The 23073-nt window shown below is 46.3% G+C and overlaps 1 protein-coding gene across 1 annotated transcript in view; it reads left to right on the forward strand.

Moving 5' to 3' along the window:
* Positions 1–1504: 1504 nt before the first annotated feature.
* The window catches only part of LOC147692392 (cytochrome P450 2G1-like), a 647292-nt gene continuing 625723 nt past the window's right edge, over positions 1505–23073 (forward strand). Inside the window, exon 1 of the mRNA XM_086938615.1 lies at positions 1505–1825. Coding sequence (XP_086794741.1) covers positions 1646–1825 — 180 coding nt within the window. The 5' untranslated portion in view covers positions 1505–1645. The remainder of the gene's footprint in view (positions 1826–23073) is intronic.

Genomic DNA, 23073 nt, shown 5'->3' on the forward strand with positions numbered 1-23073 from the left:
CCTTGGAGACGGGTACACGGGGTGTGGGCAGAGGACGCTTGCGGCAGGGTACTCACAGGACTCGCTGGTCCTTGGCGGGCAATGGAGCAGGCTTGCGGGCACGCCTATGCACTGGGCGGCGCGTTGCCGGCAGAGCTGAGCCGGGGAGAAGGGGAGAAATCCCTGGCGTGGCCCACCTGCTGAGGGCACGTGGTGAAGCACCCTGTCTTCCGGCACTACTGGTGGCAGCTACATCTGGAGGACTAGGGAAGGACCGGGACAAGTGCCGAGGTGCGCACCGATGCCCCTGGAAGGTGAACAGGCCTCTCAACAGCAGGCCGGGCAATGGGTGTATCCTGCCGTGTTCGTGCCAGCTCTCCCTGAGGAATTATCGGTGGGGGATAATTAGCGGGTTCTCCCCCCGGTCCCTACTGTGGAATAGGGAGTTCAGCCCCTCTCAATGACGATGACCAAAGCTTATGGTGCAGTACTGCTTATTTGTTTTCAACAACAGTATTCTAAGTAAACTCCACACAGGGAGAGCCGTCTTGTCTGTCTCGCCGCGGTCGTGGAATGGCCGTCCACCGCATCACGTCACTCCCAGCGTGCCTCGCGGGAGTCACGTGACGACAGAGGTCTAGACCGCGACACGACACCGGCAAGTGTGTGTGTTTTTGTCCGTGAGTAAGTGAAAACCTCAGATGAAATCCGACAGACACCAAACCATACCTGACTAAAAGCACTTGTACCCAACAATTTACTACAGAATTCATCCCCCCCCCCCCAAAGCTGCCTTTCCTGGTCATTCTCCATCCCTCTTTGAACTCGCAAACCGACCCGCAGATCTCAATACAAGGAGAGACCCCATTTTTTTACACACGAAAGATAGATCAATGGGTTGTTAGGCATACAGCAGTTTTATTTGTAATTTAAAGGTCACAGGTTCAAATACTCTCAGTGAAAAAGTATGCTGGGTAAAAATCGCCCAATCCTTGTGTAACCATAGGTCAGATAGATAGTTTACATCCTCCAGAAATGTATATTTAACCTGTAGGTCATTATTCTAGGGAGGTAGTTTCGAAGGCTAATACACCTAAATTGTAGAGATCTTTGCAAAATGTAACTTGCAATGTCTTGTTTGAGCAAGCTATTTGTTTTATCGTCTGTTCATCGTCAGTGTGATCTCGATTGCAGAATAACAGTTACAGAGAAACATACCACACAATGCACCGTAGTGACACCTAAGAAATCACCCAACCACCCCAAAGCATATACCTTCAAGTAATCGTGCTTACAAGTCCTTGCGCTGCCAAGGTAGATAGCAGAAATGATGATGGCAACATTAACGAGGGCAAACCAGTGTACTGGGAAAAAAAGAGTAAGGGGAGAGAGAGAACAATAACGAAGAACCAATTTGTTTTTTTAACATGAACTGTAAAATTTTGTAAGCAGGTGTCGTTGTTGTGTGGGTTCAGCTTAGTTTGGGCATTTTTCTTCCGTGCTCGTTTCACGTCTGCTGAGGTGCGGTTGATGTCAAAACAGAGCGAGCAGAAGCGGGTGATTTCAAAACAGAGCAATATCTCTCTCGCCAGGTGAACTTTGCCTGGCACGCTAGTTTCTTTCCCAAAGCACGGTTGTTTCTGGAAGGGTGAACTAAAGAAGCGCAATGGAGCTGCTGGGGGTAGCAGCAACTCTCCTTCTTCTGTGTGGTTTGACTTGCTTGCTGGCCTGGCGGCAGAAGTTAAGAAGGCAGGCTCTTCATCTGCCCCCTGGACCCACTCCCTTGCCTCTGATCGGGAACATCTTGCAGCTCCGTGGAAAGACCTTAATCCAGGCCTTGTTGCAGGTGAGCCCCGCTTCCCTTTTCATGCATAAAGGGTGTGTCAGGCGAGTTCTTGGGCAGCAGCTATTGGTTGTCATTAGTGAACCGACACGAAGGATGGGACTCATCAGAGTATTCACGTTTTCATGCGGGAGTAGCCAGGGGCGTGGGGGGAGCTTCCCATTTTCCAACAACTGCCCTGGCATATAATGTTAGAATACATTATACGCCAGGCGTGCAACGCGCCCAAGGGCATATAATATCTGACCTCTGTCTGTGTCCCAGCCCGGCTGATGCAGTTCGAGCTGCTGTGGGCTCAACTGGCCAAGTCTGGAGTTTTATCTCCGGCACGCCCGAGTTTTTCACATACCTTTGTAAACTGGTTATGGAGGTTTATTTTTTTTGTTTCTGCTTCCTGCACCCCCTGGGCACCCACTCTGCCTATTCCTTACATTTGTATTTAACTTTTACTGCTGTAGTGTGAGAATGCATTTCATGAAAGGGAATATAAAGTGAATGAATGAATGAATGAAACTAGATCTTATCAAGCGCGAACTTAGCCCAAGGGCATCAAGGCGCTAAAGCAGACACAGCATTGAAAAGGCTGAGAATGTTAAGCTGCGGACTGGGAAAAAAGCCTTGGGCCATATGTATCATAGTTCTGTTTAGCGATTTCTAAGGAATCGCTATTTAGAAATCGCAAAATGGTATGTATGTTGAAATCAGCTTATTTTTAGCGATTTCTTAAAATTCCTTAATTGCGATTAGCAAATTGCTAATCGCAATTAAGGAATAATTTCGCATTCATTTCTATGGGCCAGGAGGCCCTTAGGAATGAAGGGGAAATGTGCGATTAGCAATTAGCTAATCGCAAATTGAGAATATTTTCAAGGGTGCAGGGGTGTCCAAAGGACACCCTGCTGCACCCCTGAAAATGACATGTGTGCGCATATGGCGCACATACATGCCCTAAGGGCTTGTATGAGCGTCACATGGCACCTTTTTGTTTTTAAAAAAAAATTGCTTTTTGAAAGGAATTCGCTACTTACCACCAACTTGAAGTTGGTGGTAATTTGCGATTCCTTAGGGACAATTAGCAATATTTTTGTGCATAATACATTGCATTTAAGGAATCGCAAATTGTGCGATTCCTTAAATGCAATCGCAAAATTAAGGAATCGCAAATTGTGTGATTCCTTATTTTGAACCACATTTGCTTAATACATACCATATTGGGAATTCGCATTCGCAAAGGCCGAAATTCTGCAAATTTCGGCCTTTGCGAATGCGAATTTCAATGATACATATGGCCCCTTGTCTTCAGAGCTTTACAGAACAATGAGTGAGAGGGAAGACCGGAAAGTTCATAAGGAAGGGAGTTCCAGAGTTTGGCAGCAACCGTTAAAAAGGCACAGCCTCCCCACCTAACCTTGCTGAACCTTGGCACAGTAAGCAAGTTCTTATCAGCTGACCTCAGCTTCTTAGAGGGATTATAGCGATGAAAGAGAGTCTTGATACCCTCTGTACCAGTACTAGAAAAAGCCTTATGAAATTATAAAGTAGGCTTCCCAAAAGAAAAATACCAGACATTTGTTCTTTAAAGAGCATGCCAGGCCTCCTCATGGCAATGATTGGGGTATTAACAAAATAGTATGTATTCATTTCTAATGTGACTTTTCTGTCTTTGTTCCCTTTTAATTACCAGACATGGATCATTCAGGCAGCCCTAGAACCGAATTAAAAATGCTTTCTATTTATATTTGCTGTTCCAAGTATGCACAGATAAGTGCTAAAAATAGGTTTTAGGTGACTTCTTATTTTTGTACAGCCTGGGACATCAATATAATGAGCTGGCAACCCTAATCACAAGACTGGAAGTTTTTTGCAGGATGAACACAATATTTATTTCCTCCCCCTTCCATCCCTAAACAGGGCCGGGCTGGAAACGCAAACTGACCTTGGCAATTGAGTCAGACTGGCTGCTGGGGGTGGGGGGTGCTTGTGGAAAACACTGCTGCAGCTTTTGGTACAGGGAGACGATATTACAGCACTGCTGCAACACCGCCAGCCTGTACCAAAAATGGCCCCCACCAGTCCAAAACCGGCCCCCACCCTTCCCGTCCACTGGGAAAACACCTGGTGCTCGCTACTGCCAGTCCAGCCCTGACTGAATAATGCCATAGCAATAGTTTAACATATCGGAAACCCTTCGCCAGCTCTCAATAACATACTGAGTTACTTCAAGGGTCTGGGAATGCATCTTGCATTCAGACAACTCACTCCTCATTCTTCTCCTTCACTTTTGCATTCACCCTGCACTCACAGAAATGACAATGCTCTCACAGTGATCACCATACACTCGCACCATTCACCCTGCACTCACAGAAATCACAATGCTCTCTCAGTGATCACCATGCACTCACATTATTCACCCTGCACTCACAGTGACCACATTGCAATTATGCCACTTGCCATGAGCACACACAGTTCTCCCTCCACTTACCCTTTGGTTACATGAGCACACCTCTCACTCCGCACTCACAGTGATCACTCTGCACTTTTAGTGCACTTGCACTGTCCACCCTGTACCTCACTTTGCAGTCACACGAGCACACCACTTACCCTGCACGCATGTGACACTTAACTCATCTTTCCCCCTCACTGCTCACTCTGCAATCTCACTCAAACAAGCCCCTCACTAACCATACATTCATTCGTCTCACTCTGCACTTACATCCGCACCTACATTCATATGGTAACCTCAATTGCCCTGCAGACCCTCCTCTCACCCTACTCTCACACTGTTGCATCGCTCAACGTGCACTCACATGGGTAATCCTGTCACCCACACAGTGCAGAGGGTTAATGCGTCTGTACCATGCAGATCACAGAACTGGGTGTGAGTAAACTACGAGTAGCCCTATAAAAAATTAAATGTTTGTCAGAAAGGGTCTATAGAGAGGGATGTATGACGTTAGACCGCATACTTTAACAACGCATACCATTACAACGCAATTTTTACAACGCAGGATCCTTTACAACGAATGCCTTTACAACGCATGACATTACATCGCAGATGCTATTACAACGCATGCCATTACAACGTAAGTATAGGTAAGTATATAATTTTAAATAAAAATGTAATTAATAAATATTAAATTAATTTTATTTATTAAATTAAAATTTGAATTAAATGTATTTGTAAATATATAAATATATATTTTTTAAATAGTTTAGGTATTTAAAAATTATATTCTTACTCCAGGGGGGTGTAATAGTAGGGTAAGTGCTGGATAGTGTAGTGGTAAAAATTACTATTCTAACTCCAGGGGGGTGTAATACTAGGGTAAGTGCTGGATAGTGTAGGGGTAAAAATTACTATTCTAACTCCAGGGGGGTGTAATAGTAGGGTAAGTGCTGGATAGTGTAGGGGTGAAAATTACTATTCTAACTCCAGGGGGGTGTAATAGTAGGGTAAGTGCTGGATAGTGTAGGAGTAAAAATTACTTATATTTTTTTAAAGGATCCTGCGTTGTAGTGGTTGCGTTGTAAAAGTAATCCGTTGTAATAGTTGCGTTGTAACGGTTGTTTCCCAAAGAGAGATGAGGTACATTGTTGGTGAGTTGTAATGAGGGAATTCAAGGAGAAGGAGGAAATGGGGGAGGAGCGGCAAAAAAGACTGTTGCACTGTGCGTGACCAGTGCGAGGGCCAGCCTGGCTGGGAGTCTCGCCCCCCTCAAAGTTTGGGTCTAGTTGCGGCCCTGTTATACGCATTGGTCAAAGTGGGCGGGATTGGCAGGTCAGAAATAGCCAAGACCAATAGATAGGGCTCAGACGTTCGGGTACAGACGGGGTCGGCAGTACTTTTTCTTGTCCAGAGAAGACAAGGACAGTGTTCACTTCTCCTGCTCTGGTGCTGGCAGCTGACCCCTTTACTCTTTTATCCCCTCTTTCTGCCCTGCTCCTCCTCACTTGCTGAAAATCGTGACTTTAAGAAACTGCTCTTACTCTATCTTTCCTTTCCTTTTCTTCATCCGTTGGAAGAATTCCAAAATGGCGGCGGAATAACAGCTCGAAGCTGGAGCTCCGCTGGGTGAGGCCCAAAATTAGCAGGGAATCCGTCCTTGTAGGGCTGCAATTCCCCTTCTGAAGTGTTGGAGGGCCTGTCAGACTGGCAGGTGGGTATGCAGAAACCCGATCCCGGAGGAACGAAGCTACTGCTTCAGCTCCCGTCGCCTGTCCCTCCCGCTCCCATGCTGGAGCCTGGGGGAATAACATGAGATGCGGGGCTGGCGGCTGCTGGCACCGACATGGCAAACATCAATGAGGTTGCACCGATCCTGTGGACAGGAGGTTTAAAGGAGAACCTCCGGCATCCGCGCAGTCTGGAAAATTCGCCGGACAGTGGACCGACGTGGCGCGACCCAAGATGGCGCTGTTATGACCAACGCTCCGCGGCTAGCCAGGGGCAGGGACCGAGACAGGTCCGAGTTGGACTAGAGCAGAGATCCCACGGCACATCTTGGATACCAAGTAGTGATGATCCCAGCAGTCCGGCAAGCGGGAAACCAGAGAAGAGCTGTGGGAGCCGCGAGCATTGGAGGACCTGGCGACCGTGAATAAAAGTGACCCCGGAGGGTTGAGTTGGCCTCTGGGGCCCCCAGGACTCACCAGCGATGGGCATATTCCTCCGGAGTGCAGGTGGTACAGTAACACGGCCACAGTAAAGGAGGAATAGCACATATTTCAGCCCGCCTCACCCTAAAATGGCGGTGGTCATCCCTCACACAGGAGGAGTGTAGGCGGCTTCCCTGTAGTCCCATGGGGGTAAGGAGGACTGAAGTAAGGCTCCCTGTAATGTCGTGGGCAGATGTGAAGACGGCACAGGATCAGTGATACACAGGTGCACATAGCCATTGCCTCACCTTAAGATAGCCGCCATGTGACATTATTACCTCAAGGAGACCACCATTTAAGGCACTAATTGTGCCTGATCTTCGGACTCTGCACAATGGAGGCCTGGAGTGCTTTATATCCACATTCCAACCCACACCATACTAAATCCAGTTAGTAAGTTATGCTGATGACACTCAGCTAGTTGTCTCCCTAAATCAGGTGGAACCCCTTCCGACCAACCTCTGCAGCTGCCTGGAGGCGGTTGCAAAATGGATGGATGCGTCCCATCTGAAGCTGAATGGGGGGAGACTGAGCTGATGCTACTAGGAAAAAAAGCCACATTTAACAATTCCACACTGTGGCCCTCTTGCATGGGGCTTGGGCCTACCCCAAAATCCGAGATAAAAAGCCTTGGTTTCTGGCTGGATATGGAGTTGTCTTTTAAAACCCAGGCAAGAAAGACAGTGGCCACCTGCTTTGGCCTGCTGAAGACAATTCGTAAAATCCTTCCTCAGCTACCCGAAGCAGCCATGAAAACCATAGTCCAGTCCCTTATTCTATCTAGGCTGGACTATGGAAATGCGCTCTATCTAGGAGCCCCTGCTTCGGTTACTCGGCAACTCCAGATTGCCCAGAACTCTGCAGCAAGGTTACTTACTGGTACCAGCCGCCGCACATCAGCTGCACCCTCGTTGAGGACCTTGCATTGGCTTCCAATAAGGGAGCGGGTTCACTTCAAAACCCTCTGTCTGGTCCATAAAACTCTTAATGGGATGGGCCCCCCCATTCTAAACGACATGATCAGGCCATACAAACCACCCAGGAATCTTCGCTCAAACCAGCAAAACCTTTTAATAATTCCCAGGACCAATAGGGCCCGAACTGGGGGCCGCCTCTTTTCGCGAAATGCGGCCAGGTTATGGAATGCCCTCCCTCCACCACTTCGTCAAGAGCCTAACCTGCTTGCATTTCGCAAAAAGCTAAAAACTGTACTGTTCCCCAAGATTTAGATAAGTTAGGCCTCTGTACTTCGGGCGCCTGATATCTATTTTCCTCTGTTTAATATCAAGCGCTGGGATGCTCTCGAGTAGCCATGCGCTATAGAAGAACCTTTACAATTACAAATTACAATTACAAATCCACTCACACGCTTGGAGTCCCTTACCACCCCGTATTCATTTCTGCCCCAGGAAACAAAGACCTTCCTCTGTCCTGAAAATGGACAAGTCCAGGGGGATCCATATCAGGCCGCCCCAACGGGACCGGGATACTGCTGCCATAACTGCCTAGGGTTGGTCTCCTCCAGCTCACCAAAGACTCTTTGTGGGGTAGGCCTTCGTCAATCTGCTATCTGCCTACGCTCGCCCCTCGACTCAAACAATGGCAGACGCGCCCGCACCTTATCCAGTGCCTGCAGCCCACTGAAATGCTGCGCATCCACATTGACTGGCACCCACCTGACAATTGATTTTGTCAGGGCTCTTGACTGCAAGCTGGTGTACTCACTCTGTGGATGCATTCGGGGCTTTGCAGACTTCCACAGGTCCCCGTCACTCGATTGGGAACCGGCGACAGAGACTCATCCCTGAGACGGGCTGGTGCGATTGCGGCTCCTATCGGCCAGCTTAAGCTGATGCATACTTACAGATGCCAGCACATAATCACCCCTGGTAGGCACTTATTGTTAATCATACAAAAAAACTAAATTTGTAGGGGGTCAAGGGAATATGTTTACCGACCTGTCATCTCGCTTCCCTAATGAATATCACATAACACAATAAAGAGAAAAACCGGTCAAAGGTGTGTCGCTATACTAAAGACTATGAGAGTAGGATATAATGGGTCCTACTTAAGTATCAGTTGGCTGAGATATTCCCATCAGACCACCCAATTGGCAGAGTTTCATCATGTGGGATATTTGTAACAACATCCATCCGACCGCCCATTTCCATCAACTGATGGTGCGGATCTGAATGTGAAACGTACACTCTAGCCAAACTTGTACTAGTAGGATGGTGCTCAGGGTGTGAAGTGCAGTGCTGTGGTGAAGTCTAAAATTAACGACTCAGATAAAAAATTATATATATTTTAATCTAGAAATGATCTGAGTGCCAAGTTTAAAATCACGCCAGGTAGTTGAAACCTATGACTACGCTGTGGCGCTGTGCAGAGTAGTTGGTCAACATGTTTCAGCCGTGTTGGACTTATTGTCCGGCTTTCATCAGGACCTATGATGGTGAGCTATTGCAACAAAAACGAGTGTTTGTGAAAAAAAGAAGAAAAGAAACATCTTACATATCTGGTATATCTTATAGGTACCATGAACCTGGAGCCCCAATGTTCATGAGAGAGATGTATGTTCTATCTCTGTCCTGTAGATTGAAATATAGAAAAATAATAAAATTAATTATTCCCATGTCTATCCACACTCTCACAAGAAAATCGTACAGACAACACATCACACAAGAAGTATATCATACTTCGTGTATTCTAAGAGTAGATTTACTCATTCACAGAGACATTGTTCACCGTGAATACTCACCGCGCATTGCGTGGGAAATGGCCTCACCTCACCTGGCGTCCGCTCGGGAATAAGAGGCCCAGCTCTAAAGTGCATAATAAACAAAGGCAGATATTCATAATTATATGCCTTATGCTTTTAGCTTCAGCATCTTCAATCAAACTTGCTTACTGAAAACTGACTAAGACCATGGCTAATGACTCACAGGGATTGTGGACTCTGATACATTTATGTTCGACTTAGAGGATTCTGAGTTTAGAAAGAATTATGAGCTTGAAATTAGAAACCAGGAAGTTGGGTGAATAGATTACTACTAAAGTGGTATAGAGGAGCCTTACCTGTCCGTCGGTACCTCACGCTGACATCCGAGAGGAAGTGGAGGTACCGACAAGGACAGGGCACCTTCCTTATATACCCCAGCCAATAGGATGATACTGCTCATTAAGCTGTTAATTGCCCGCCAAAAGATAGTAATTGGGCGGAAACGCCATATATGGTGTCGCTTCCGGATTTATGTAAATAGTGTGAGAGGTCTGCACTTGCTTCAGCCAGCGCTCACTATTCTAAATCGCATGCGCATGATGTAACCGATTGCTACGCTACCGCGTTAGGCGACGGCATTGCCGTCTTCTCATGGTGCGTGCGCTATTCTAAAGCGCATGCGCACAATGACCGCTGTATTTACTGGCACAGCGTACCTGATATTCTGTTGCTAGGAAACGCCACACTCTAATTTAACGTGCATGCGTATGGCGCAACTGTTGTTATGCGTCGCCGCTCCTAAAGGGAGCTGCTTACTTGAACGATGGCAATGCAGAAGCTTTATTTTCGATTGATGTGGTGCCGACTCTCTTGAGGAATAACACAACAATTATCTGCAATTTAAAAAAAAACTTATTTGAGAGGCAGCTCATCTGTGTTCAAAAACGATGTTTGTAAAGTTATACATATCTCAACGTTATATTTAATAGATGTTAATAAAAACATGCATGCTTTGTTCTTTGGTGTACCTCATCATGGGATTAAGTAAATTAAACGAGGAAACCACATGTCCATAAGGCTTGATTACTACTGGATGAAATTGAGTCATGTGGAGACCACCTTCCAGAAGGCTTGGTTTGCTTCTAGATGAAATGAATCACGTGAAAAGAATGAAAAAATATTTAGAAAATTATGTATATTATGGGAAGGCCAACCCAAATCATAAAGAATATGGCCAATATGTCCTATCAGTGACAGCCTGAATGGGTTCCTTGTGCAATCTCGTAAAAACATGTTACATAGTGTACTCATTAATGCCTAATAGACTTGGGTTTTTTATTGTAAGTACTAATCTAGGACTACGTTATCTAGATAGAGGTCCAAGGAATGGAATCATTCAGCCCAATGACGTCACTTCGAAGTTTGAATATCCATCGTTGTTCCTTGATAAATAAAAACTTGGATTTATCACTAATATGGTTTGGAATATAGGGCTGCTCTAGAATCACTTTTGTTAATCTACAGCCCTTATCAGTCATATAGCCTAGGGCAGCCACAGACATGATGGTGCCGGTGCGGGGGGCCCCGATGCATTGGAGTTGCTGCAAGACTCAGAACTGGTAGTACTTTACCCCGAATCTCCCTAAATTATGTCGCCTGTCCTCCACATCTTAAGGTTTTTCTCCCTGGGACCCCTTTCAAGCAATTTCAGACAAGAATCTTAATGAGGGTCCCATAGATAGTGGGGCAGCAGACCTAGCAACTTTGGCCGATGCCCGGTGGAGCTACCTAGATAGCTATAGAGGAGATGGACTGTGGATCACCCCCTCAGCCATCACCTACCCAGTCGTACATTGGACAGACTTTCCTTCTTCTCTCCGTCGTGTCTCCTTTCCTCCCCCGCCTTCCGATGAATCAGCCAGCTTGTTTCACTTCCACTTTGTCTTTTTGGTTCTCCTTAACTACTTTCCCCTTGCTAGTGTTTTCTGACCTGATCTTCATTCCAACCCCATTTTATTCTTCCCCTCTTCCTTCTATACCCCATAGGATGTGTGTATATGTTAATCTATGCTCTAGTTACTCATGTTACCATGTAACACTGTTTTTTTTCTTTCTCTATGTTATACTAGGCTCCTGTAACGTTGTAACTCGCTAATCCTCATGTAAAGCGCTCTGATACCTCCGGGTCTTGCCAGCGCTATATAACACTCTCTGCAAATAAATATGTGTGATCATTGCTATGTGCAATATTGCTGGTCTATTCCAAATCAGACTGAATAAATATATTGATGATGATATTATTTCACAAGGGCACCATATTGCATTGATAAAATCCCGAGTGTTACAGTTTGAAAATCCAGTCAGTGAACATGTGACATTCCTGTGTGAAAAAACATTTGCATTAATGTAGAATTTACAAGCCACACAATGGCCACATTAAAAATGGCCTACTGTCGCTGGTAATCACCACTCCCCCCCTCAAGAGCAGCACTCGAGTCAACAATAACTTTATCATTTTCCTGCCTGCCTTGAAGAAAATATGGGTTATCTACATTTGGGCCAAAATATCTTTGCAATTATTATCAAAACTCCACCCAAGATTCCCAGCACTGTGACAAATCTATCATATTGAATGGGAGGAAGGGTACCTTTTCTAATAGTATATTATAGGTGGTGAAGTGATGAAGTGTCCATTTCCTACACACCCTTTACTCAACTGCTGTTACAAATTAAACAAAATAAACTCTTAACATCAAATCATACAACAAAATCATCCCCCTCAACATTACTGTGAACAAGTGGGTGCTTCCTGTTAAAGGGGTCTGCCGCAGCTCCTACTGGTCCTCCCTGCCATGAAACGGAGGTGGTCAGAAGGTGTTATATCATGCATCAATATAGTAAGTATAAATATTATGTAGTGCAGTTTATTGGGTTGTGGATTCCTATGTAGATGCTGGGTCACTATGCACTATGATATAGCCAGTTCAAGCAGTGTCAAATCTAGGGCTTTACTCAGTCACATTTTAGAGCATCGACATGTGAGATAGTGTGTATCATACACCATCAGCATTGAATAGTAATGGAAGTAGTTAATAGAATTAATGCACCAAGCTTGTATTTGTACTGCTGACCCATCCGATTAATATTTTTTTCAACATTGGTGCCTTCAATCAGGGCGGATGCTGCACTCGTGTTCACCGCACATTTTTAGAATAGTAGCCCCACCTTCTTAAAAAATGCGGTGACCATTTCAGGACTGGAGAACATGTGTTGTTTGCCCTGCAGAGATAGTTGCAACTGAGCAGGATAAGGCATAATGTGTTCAATGCCGGCTTGGTGCTGTTTCTTTCAGAGTGGAATTATTTTCGACTTGCCTCATGTACAGCATGTGTAAAGTCTGGGAATATGAATATGGAGTTACCGTCCTAACACAGGTCTATCTTTTCCCTTGCCAGACGAAGTGCAGTATCTGCGTGTCTATAATTTAGAAGGTAGCAACTGCAGAACACCGCGTGGCTTTCTGTTGTGGTTGCAGGGGAACAGACTGAGATACTCGCTCAACAGTGAAAAGGCAAAACAAATTGCCTTCCCCTCAGCATAGGGATTAACGTGGTTGTTAGGAGTTTTTCTTGTGCATCCATGTTGGAGTTCATGATATCCACTCGCGAAGAGAGCTAGTGCCCACACCATCAGTGCTTACTCCGCCCTGCGCACATTACACTTACATACCAAGAAAACCATGAGACATATTTGTGGGAAAGCAGTGATGCAGGTTTATTACGTACAACACAGTTACTGGTAGGTGGGTCATCTTACAGGCGATCCAATGCGGCAGCCTCTCGCTGACCCGCATGCCCAAGGAGCCATCTTGCACGGCGAGGCGATGCTCAGACGGTGCAGTACATTATCACTTTATTTCGTTACACCCCCGCCCCCCCTGTCAGGGCGAGGAGATGAGGCACACCCCCGGTCGGTTCAGGCCCCCCGACCGCCCGAAGGACTAACGGGGCGCCGACGCTGTTTCATGGAACCCCCTTGGCTCCAGGTTCTTGGCTCGGGCACCCTACTATGCCAGGCAGAGCTATTTAGACTGTATCCTTCTGCCTCAGAGGTACCCCTACTGTCCATCTGCTTCCAGATCGTCCTGTACTCCACCACAGCTCTGGAGGAGGCCCCCGTCGATGACAGAGCCCCCCACCACCTGGCTACTTTCGGTCGCTGTTTAGTGCACCTTTATCATAGTACCCTTCCGTTTTCTCTCAGTATTGGTAACTGCCAATGAATATTTCTTGCTATGGTTCTCAGGTCATGTTCTCAATTACATAGGCCACACCACTTATGTATATTTCTTAGCACGGGTCGAGGACACGCACTTATTTACATGAGCCGCACCTCTTATGGGGATTGCTTACATACGGTTCTTAGGCCACGCCCTTAGTCACATAGGCCACACCTCCTACCGAGATTCCTTGGGTACTGTTAGTTGTTTTTGTCCGGACATCTTATACGGGGATCGGCACGTGACTATTTGCATTATTGTATCTTCTGAGAATGGAAAACCAGTGATATACGTCCCCGCAAGGGGTGGTATTATGACAGTTCTCCTGTAGTCAAATCATTTACTTGCATGGGCACAGTGCTGCAATAATTATGACAGTGGTTGTCCTGGCAAATCACTGCAATATCATTATTTGAGAGTGGTTAGAGCCAACTGCAGATGCCCATAACCGTCAATGTCATTCCCATTTCTCAGTTTAAAGTGTTTGCCATTATTGCAGTGCTCGCTTGTACCTGTGTTTGATATTCTTTGGTGCATGCCACGCCACTTCTCTCTTATGACACACTGTTTGCTATTTTTCACGTGTTGTTTACCTTTGCACTTGCACAAGTGCCCTCATTGCCTACGTAACGTTTGTTGCAGTGTTATCCTTGTACCTGCGTTTCATACTCCTTTGTAACATGCCCCAGCACTAATTTCTTGTAACAAACTGTTTGCTACCTCTCACATGTTGTTCGCCTTCGATACTGCACAAGTGCCACCATTGCCTACGTGTCGCTTGTATTTTGTTTCTCTTGTGACCTGCACACTGGTCAATCTTTTCCCCCTGTAATGCACTGTTTGCTGCCTCATGAATTTGTTTGCTCACAATTGTTACCTTTACCTTATGTACTAACGTCTGCTTTGTAAGTTTTTTACCTATCATTTATTGTTCCTATTGTGCCACGCTCTCAGTCGTCCGGCAGTACTTACGGCTTCGGGTGGCCTCAAACCGTCTGAAGTGTAACACCTGTAAGGACGTGTGACGCAATAAAGACCTATTGAGATAGATAGAACAAAAGTTCAATTTACATCAGTAAATGGTGAAAACTTTTTATATCGCGGTAAGTCCACAGGAGCCAATGGCTGGGACCAGACTCGAGACATCGGGTATCACGCGCTTTACCTGGGCACCCGTTATGTGACATGAAGGCGCATTACGCGTGGCTGCCATTTCGACAGCCGTCCCCCGAATTATGTGTTTAGCGGGACTGAACCAAATTATATCCCCGCAGGGAGAGCGATTCATCTGCCCTTGTATGCTAATCCACCGCATATCTATTTGGCTACCACGTTTACTACTTGCTGAGGCCTTGGAAATGTAACACGATTACATTTTTTCTAGGCCACCACCCTACCTTGCTCCTACAACCAATCAGGTTTATTCCTCACTTCGAATAATAGTAAAACACCTACAAGGGACATGGTGCGAGCTATTATGGATTGGATTACCAACCTTGGTAGGCTGGAATGCTGCCGGCCTAGTTAGTACCCGAACCTGTGCAGACTCCTCCTTCGCCTTTCACTTGCTCTGCGATCCATGTGCCTGCACTAAGCTGAAGTAACACTGTTTCACTGGGGACAGGGGGCCAGTGAATATAATCCACTTATCCGCGGGGATGGGGGGGGATGACACGATGTCACTGCGGCAGGTATTACAGAAGAGGGACTTCTGCAGAGAACCTATTTTGCGAGCTGGAATTGGAGAAATGTAACCCTTTATCAAAGACTATTAACTCGTCATGGAATGATTGCAGAAATCGATGATGCATTAACCTCGTGCCAACTCCTTGTACCACAGATCACTCTTGCAATCATCGCTGTCTTAGGCCAGCTGCAGCACCTGGACACCTCTAGTTCCAGGGTGAAAGAATGCAGGGGGAGTTGCATTTCCCCCTAAGCATTGCCATCTGCCCATCACACACTCCTTCGCCCCTGCTGCCCTCGCTGGGGGAGGAATATGGCTCTTGAAGCATACACAAAGGGCACAGCACGACGTGACTCCCTTAATGTAAGACGGCCCATGTCTGACATGAATATGGCAGCCACTTAGAAACTGTGATACCTGCCAGGGACTACTTATTACTTACCCAATAGAAAAGCTACATTAAATGTTAGATACATTAAACTAGCCCTTTGAGCCCACTTGGGCGTTGCGCGCCTGCTTCCTATTTTACCGCTGTTAATCACTTCATGAAAGTCACTTCATGTAAGACCAGTACAATGCATTTTAATAGAGTCTACCTAACTTCAAAAGTTAATCTAGTCCACCTTACCAACTGGCTAGTCGGGCATCGTATGTTTCACTGAAGTGTATTGAAGAACTGAAAACAAGAACGTTTTGAAGAACTGAAAACAAGAATACAGTCCGGAGGCGGGGGTTCGCTGCGCCCGCACGACCTTCAAAGGCAACCGGCTAGCTCCGGTAAAGAGATCAGGCCCCAGGGTACTTACATAGCGCCAGCTTCGTTGCAGTATACAACTCTGGTTTCCAGACTCAGACGTACCTATAGAAAGGGATCATGGGACCAGCAGGGCTCGATTATTCGCAATCTTTCGTAATTGCGTTGCTACTAACTCGTCATGAATTTTTGCAGAAATCGATGATGCATTGATCTCGTACCAAAGCCTTGTGGTCATTGCAAGATAATTGCTTTTATTTATTTAATTTGTTCCAGCCATCTGCCCATTACATACTCCTTCGTCCTTGCTGCCCTCGCTGGGAGACGAATATGGCTCTTAAAGCATATACTAAGGTGCTGCTGGTGGCAACCCGCAATGGCACAGCACAACGTGACTCCCTTAATGTAAGACGGCCAATATCTGACATGGATATGGCGCCACTTAGAAAATGTGATTTATGCCAGGGACTGCTTATTACTTACCCAGTAGAAAAGGTACCTTAAATGTTAAATACATTAAACTAGCCCTTTGAGCCCACTTGGGCGTTGCGCGCCTGCTTCCTATCTTTCCGCTGTTAATCACTTCATGGAAGTCACTTCCTGGAAGCCCGATACATTGCATTTTACTAGAGTCTACCCAACTTCAAAAGCTACTCTAGCCCCTCCTACCAACTGGCTAGTCGGGCATCGTATGTCGCTGAAAATTGCATAAATACCTTCTGTTAGATCTATATCATAGAGGGTGGGAATGCACATCGCGAACCCCAAGCGTGCGTGCACTCCAAGCCCAGTAGCAAGGTCTACATGTCTGCCCTCAGCACTCGATGTGACGGGCATCCTAGCACTGAAAGCATGCGGGACGACACAAAAGCAGAAAGCAAAAGGCCACCACTTCAAAGGTGCCGGTGAGGGGGCATGGACACGACAACGTGGCAATGGCGGACCGCCACAGTCCACAGCTCGACGCGCAAGTGGGGTGCCAGCCGGCAAGGGTGCACCCAGGACACGTAGTGCAAAATTCAGGACAAAGGGCAAAACCGCAGGACGACGCTCAACCGGAGGTGCAAATCCGGGACAAAAAGCCAAATTTGCGGACACATCAGAGGGGTCGCGCAGTAGATACACTAGTACACCGAGGATACAATCAACAGAGAACAGGCCACCCGGGAGCCGGAGGGCACTCCAGGAGCAAGATGAAATGCTCCTCCGCGCCTCGATGAAGTCTTGTGCCCATGCTGGCCCTTTAGCCTGTGCGACGTCCGCGTAATTAGACATTCTGTACTTGTGCTGATGTTTTACAACTAGCGGAGAGTACCCTCCCTGAAGAATTCTAGGCATGTTTCCTGCATTTAAACCGTCAAAGTTTTCTTCGGGCTGACAGCAGTTCAATCTCGGGGAGTGTGTCAACTAACAATAACTACATTATGATACTGACATTCGCTGTCAGTGTTTCTAGGCATAATTTTACACCCATTATTGAAGTAAAAAGAATTCGAAATGGAATTATTGAAGTAACAGAAATTAGAAATGGAATTGATGCCAGCTACTCTACACCCTGAGAATTAAAGGCCGCGCTGCCTGTGACACCCAGCGCCCGGAGCTGTGATTCCGACGCACAGCTGCGGAATGCTCTGCGCACTGAGGTCACTGCATTAGAACTGCAAACATCTGGAGATGATGAACGCACTCTCCACACTAGGTTCCGTGTTACCTCCAAGGACATCCTGTCTAGACGGTGTTAGCGTTTTGTGGAGGTCGCGCCACGCAGCTGCGCAGTGCACAGCAACCACGGACCAATATGCTCCAATGAATCGTAGTACTCTTCCTAGTTTCTTTATGTGTTTAAACCCACCAACGCCCTCTGTAGCGTTTCATGGCACATTAGTACTGGCCCTAAGTCACCTTCCTGCGCCCAAAAAAGCACTTATCCTCAATTCTGACGTAATATTTGCGTCACAGCGTTTACGGCCGCGTGCTGAAATATTTAAATAAAAATGTGCCCCTGGCGTAGATTGTGGATGCTCCCTGGCGCTCAGACTGTATTTATTTATTGCTTAATTAAAGTACCTTTTCTACAACCTCGCCTGAACCTTCTTTACACAGGAGTAGCAGAGGTTTACCCTCAGGGTACAGCTTGGTGTCTTTTTATCATTCTAGTGCTTCATTTGGCTGTTAAGAGACGTGCTATCTTTGGATGGGCGCAGCCACCCAGCCTCCCTCCCCCGGAACAGAGCTCTGCTTGCAAAGAATGCAGCCCCCACGTGCTGCTGAGGCATCACATTCTGCGCAGCGCGAACTGTGTGATTGCTTCCTGTGAGCGTGAGTTATGTCGCAGCCAATCATTGTTACGTTTCAATGTTGTTCCGTACAGGGAGGGTTTCAGTTGTGGAACAGCTACACTGTTTACAGGCCACAGACATGCGACGCGGACATTTTAGAGCTGCCCAAAACATTCTTAAATCATTGTTGAGGCTCACAGTTCTGTTTTTACTGATAGGGAAAGACTTTGTGGGCCTGGGATCCTTTCCCATGTCTTTGTGCGTATGTGCAATAAATACGGCCCTGACTTGAGAAGCCCCAAAAGAGGTGCTGAGATATCGAGACCACACGGATGGGCAGGCCGTCGGAGAAGAAACCATTGTATCCAAGCTGTCGCACCGAGCAGAGACAGGGAGTTCATTGTGTATCATATACGAACACATCTACCAAATAAAACAAGGAATAAATATCCTAGCGCAAAATCGGCTAGATGCTGCAGCTTTGTTCTCGCTAGTATAAAAAGTTTAGTTGAATGAGTCCAGTGCCTCGTTTAATACTTATAGTGGGTAAACAACACACCACGTCGGATTTGAGTTACGGTCGTTGCCACCTATCACTTTATTCTCCGCCAAAAGGGCTCCCTGAGCCTCTGTGCCGGTATCTAGGGGCTGTGAAATGCTTGTAACCCCTTCGAGCCAGAGCTATCCGGGCCTGCCCTGAATAGCAGCTTGCCTGCGCCGCTCACAAGATTGACGACATGGAGCAATGGTGAAGGGAACGAACTGCATCCTCCATTTTTAAAATATCGTATTTTACGCATTGATCTCAGAAGCGCATCATTCACCTAGTCGGTACTGGCCTAAAGCACGCACTTTACGACGGGCATTGTTTCTATTTACATCACTTTAACAATACTGCACTCGCGCGAAGGAGGCTGCCGCGTGCATCCCTTCAAGCCAAAGGCACGCAGGGACTGAATAATACACGCGTCACCAATCAGAGTGTCTTCGAAAATTCTTGACATTGTAATGTGTGACCCTGCTGAACACCCGGGTGCTAACAACTAAATGTGCGTCCTAGTAATCATTTTTAGTAATGATGATCGGATGCTAACCACCACATGTACCCCCTAGTATAATCTTCACCCTTAGTGATTGTTTTCCGCTGTCTGCGCGACACGATTGCAGATACGCCCACATTCCCACGATTATAAAGAAAGAGGGCCTAGACTCGGAAATCCCTAGCGCAAGAGTCCGCCTTCATCATTTCCCAGCCTCAATGCCAATGCCCACCCTTATTATACTGACTGGGCTTAATTCTGCATTGAACATTCCATATCCAGAGGCACTTCATTATTCCCGGGCTTATTCATGCAGCATTCTTTATCGATTTTCAAATAGAGCTGTCTGCATTTCATCATGGGCACACATTTCAAGATCTGTCTTTGCCAAAAGTGCCGCTTTTAAAATACTTCGTCAGACAGTGTCTCCTAAAATCATTGGCTCTTATTTAGACCATTTTAATTATACCTTGAACTTTAACAGTAAAGAAAAAATCTAACTTGTCTGTGCAGCCACGCTTCACTAGCCAGACGCCATTTGTTTTCCAGCACACATGGCGAGCGTGAGACCGGAAGTGGACACGAGCAACGTGCTCAATTTCGCAAGCCGGTACAAGACGTTCATTTCCTGTGTTACCCAACTCGAACGACCCCCTTCTAATACGGAACTGTCGTTCCAGGAAGATCGTGGGCGTATTTGGAACTAGTTATCAAAGCCCAGAAAATTTCATACATGTAAAATAAATAATGCCGACCCACGAGGCCGCGCAAAACCGGCCGGAAACACAACGGCTCAACCCCGCCGACCCACGAGGCCGCGCAAAAACCGTCCGGAAACACAACGGCTCAACCCCGTCCGGCCCGGAACAGAAAGCGCCATCCAAAGCTCCCCCTCCCGATGCAGCCCAGGCCTGGACAAGAGCAACAAAGGTCCCGCACAACCGAACCCCCAAGACAAGGAACCTGGATCAACACCCTATCCCGCCGCTCAATATGCGGCCGCCATTACCGACCCCCCCCGTGGTCACACCACTGGACCCCATTGACCTGGTCATGCCCAGGGACGGGGCCGGGGGGAGGCCTAGCAATAGCAACATACCTTCTTAGAAAACCGACGAGTCAAACGACGCATTACAGCGCAGAGCAGCCTCGGACTAGGCGCGGGAAAGGAAAGGCAGAGCCTAGTTGCTGGGTCTGGTCATATACCCGAAAGCGCCTCCCACGTCCCCAGGAGAGCCCTCCCCATTGGATGTTGGCCGGGGGGGCGGCACAGGGGGGCGCGCTGCAGGCTACGTTCGCCCGACGTGTGGGACTAGGGCGCTGTAACGCCCATGCTCCCCTTCGTGTCGCGCTGCCAGCGGCATAGTTGATCCTATTGTCAATCGACAGTAAGCGTAAAGTTTTCACTCATGGTTGACTTCCTGTCTCCCAGCGTCCCGAGTATGATTCTTGCCTACCTGTGTGTCATAATCTGTCATGTTTTGCATGTGTCAGGTCATGAAAGACAGTTTTGGACAGTTTCTGCTTGGATTTATGCATTAAAGCGGACTGAGACTGTACTGTAGTGTCTACACAAAGCAAGGCTCTGGGATGAATCAAGGGATTACTGAATGGCATCTGGAAAGGGACAAGGAGGGCTCCTAGGATATATATATATATATATATATATATATATATATATATATATATATATATATATATATATATATATATATATATATATATATATATCACAAGCAGGTTAGCCCCAAGGTTAAAGTTGAGCCACAAGAAGTTTAATCGGCATTTGAAAATTTGCATCCATTTCACAGCTTGCCAACAGAGAAACACACAACTGCAGTCTTCAAGATTAATGTCAGCCTGACGCGTTTCCGGATTTCCTCATCCTTTCATCAGGGGCAAAGTTCAGAGGATGTTAACAAACAGCTTTTCACAGCGCACATTCGTAGTTATTATAAACACATTGCCTCAGTGGGCGTGTCATCTCGCAAGGCCTGCTTATATATATAATTTTAGCTTGAACACACCGTCTGTCTCACCCAGAAAAGACGAGCGTGAACCCAAGTATTTGCGCAGATTTTTTATTATTTAGCCACCTCTGCCACTACGCGTTTCGGGCGATCCCGCCCTTATATATATATATATATATATATATATATATATATATATATATATAAAGAAGGTTAATTAAACGTTGTGCGGGTGTCCTCACTGCGAGAGCAACTTTGTCGGATAAAATTGTGGCCTGCTCCGGCCACGAGGAGTACCCCACGGCTTTCCAGCTGATCCGTGTGTCTTATGTTACAGGGCACAACTGCGGAACAACGTACCTGTTTGGTCTGGCACAAGTCGAGCATCAAGGAGGGCTGGTCCAGTCAACGACTCAACGGGAGCATATTGGAAAGGAGAGAGAGAGCGATAATCACTATGAATGTTAAACTTGCTCAAAGACTACGAGAACCACAGTGCTCAGCGCGCACACGCCCAGTGGGGCGGGACGAATACCTTTAAGAATCACCTGAATAATTGAATGCGCGATCTTCTCTCCTTCAGATGCACCACGCCACAGATGAAGGGAAACAATATTCCGAAACGCGTATGGCGAAGATGGTGCGAATTTCACATTGAAAAAGACTATCTTTCCTTGCTGCTGCCGCCCAAATAAAGAAGGTTAATTAAACGTTGTGCGGGTGTCCTCACTGCAAGAGCAACTTTGTCGGATAAAATTGTGGCCTGCTCCGGCCACGAGGAGTACCCCACGGCTTTCCAGCTGATCTGTGTGTCTTATGTTACAGGGCACAACTGCGGAACAACGTACCTGTTTGGTCTGGCACAAGTGGAGCATCAAGGAGGGCTGGTCCAGTCAACGACCCAACGGGAGCATATTGGAAAGGAGAGAGAGAGCGATAATCACTATGAATGTTAAACTTGCTCAAAGACTACGAGAACCACAGTGCTCAGCGCGCACACGCCCAGTGGGGCGGGACGAATACCTTTAAGAATCACCTGAATAATTGAATGAGCGATCTTCTCTTCTTCAGATGCACCACGCCACAGATGAAGGGAAACAATATTCCGTAACGCGTATGGCGAAGATGGTGCAAATTTCATGTTGAAAAAGACTATCTTTCCTTGCTGCTGCCTCCCAAATAAAGAAGGTTAATTAAACGTTGTGCGGGTGTCCTCACTGCGAGAGCAACTTTGTCGGATATATATATATATATATATATATATATCACACCGATAATCCGAAGACACAGCTGTGCACTCAGGCTGATTTTTTAAATCTAATATTTATTTGTGCTACTCGAAACAAACTGACAAATTCGTTTCAGCCTCCTGGCCTTCGTCAAAGTCAGTCATTACTCCTGAAATCACACCTTTTTAACATACCATGAATTCATTAGATAGCGGCTCAATAATGAAAATAGTTGATGGACCACAAAAAACGGGTGGAAAAAATTATGTAGAATGTCGGCCATCTTTGAATATCACTGTGGCAATTCCAAAGGTATGAATAGGGCTCCCGGTTTTATGGTATTTATTTTGTTGACATTTCCGTCTGTATTTATCCATATTTATTTTTTGTCAACTTTATTTGTATTTATCCATATCTATTATGGGTTTTGTGAAATAAACTAAGCTGAAACTGGTATATTTCAACATTTATTTAACCGATAAATATGCAGTCATGCTTGAATGCCTGCTGGGTTTCAGTGATATGAACACCCGCAGAAGATAAATCAATGCACTTATATGAAAAAATGCACCTTCCAGTATCAGCTTTGTGCATATGTACTGCTGTTTACGCCTCTTTACTAAAATTCCTTTTTT

This window comes from Lissotriton vulgaris, chromosome 9, assembly GCF_964263255.1.
Source record: "Lissotriton vulgaris chromosome 9, aLisVul1.2, whole genome shotgun sequence".
In the NCBI taxonomy this organism is placed as follows: Eukaryota; Metazoa; Chordata; class Amphibia; order Caudata; family Salamandridae; genus Lissotriton; species Lissotriton vulgaris.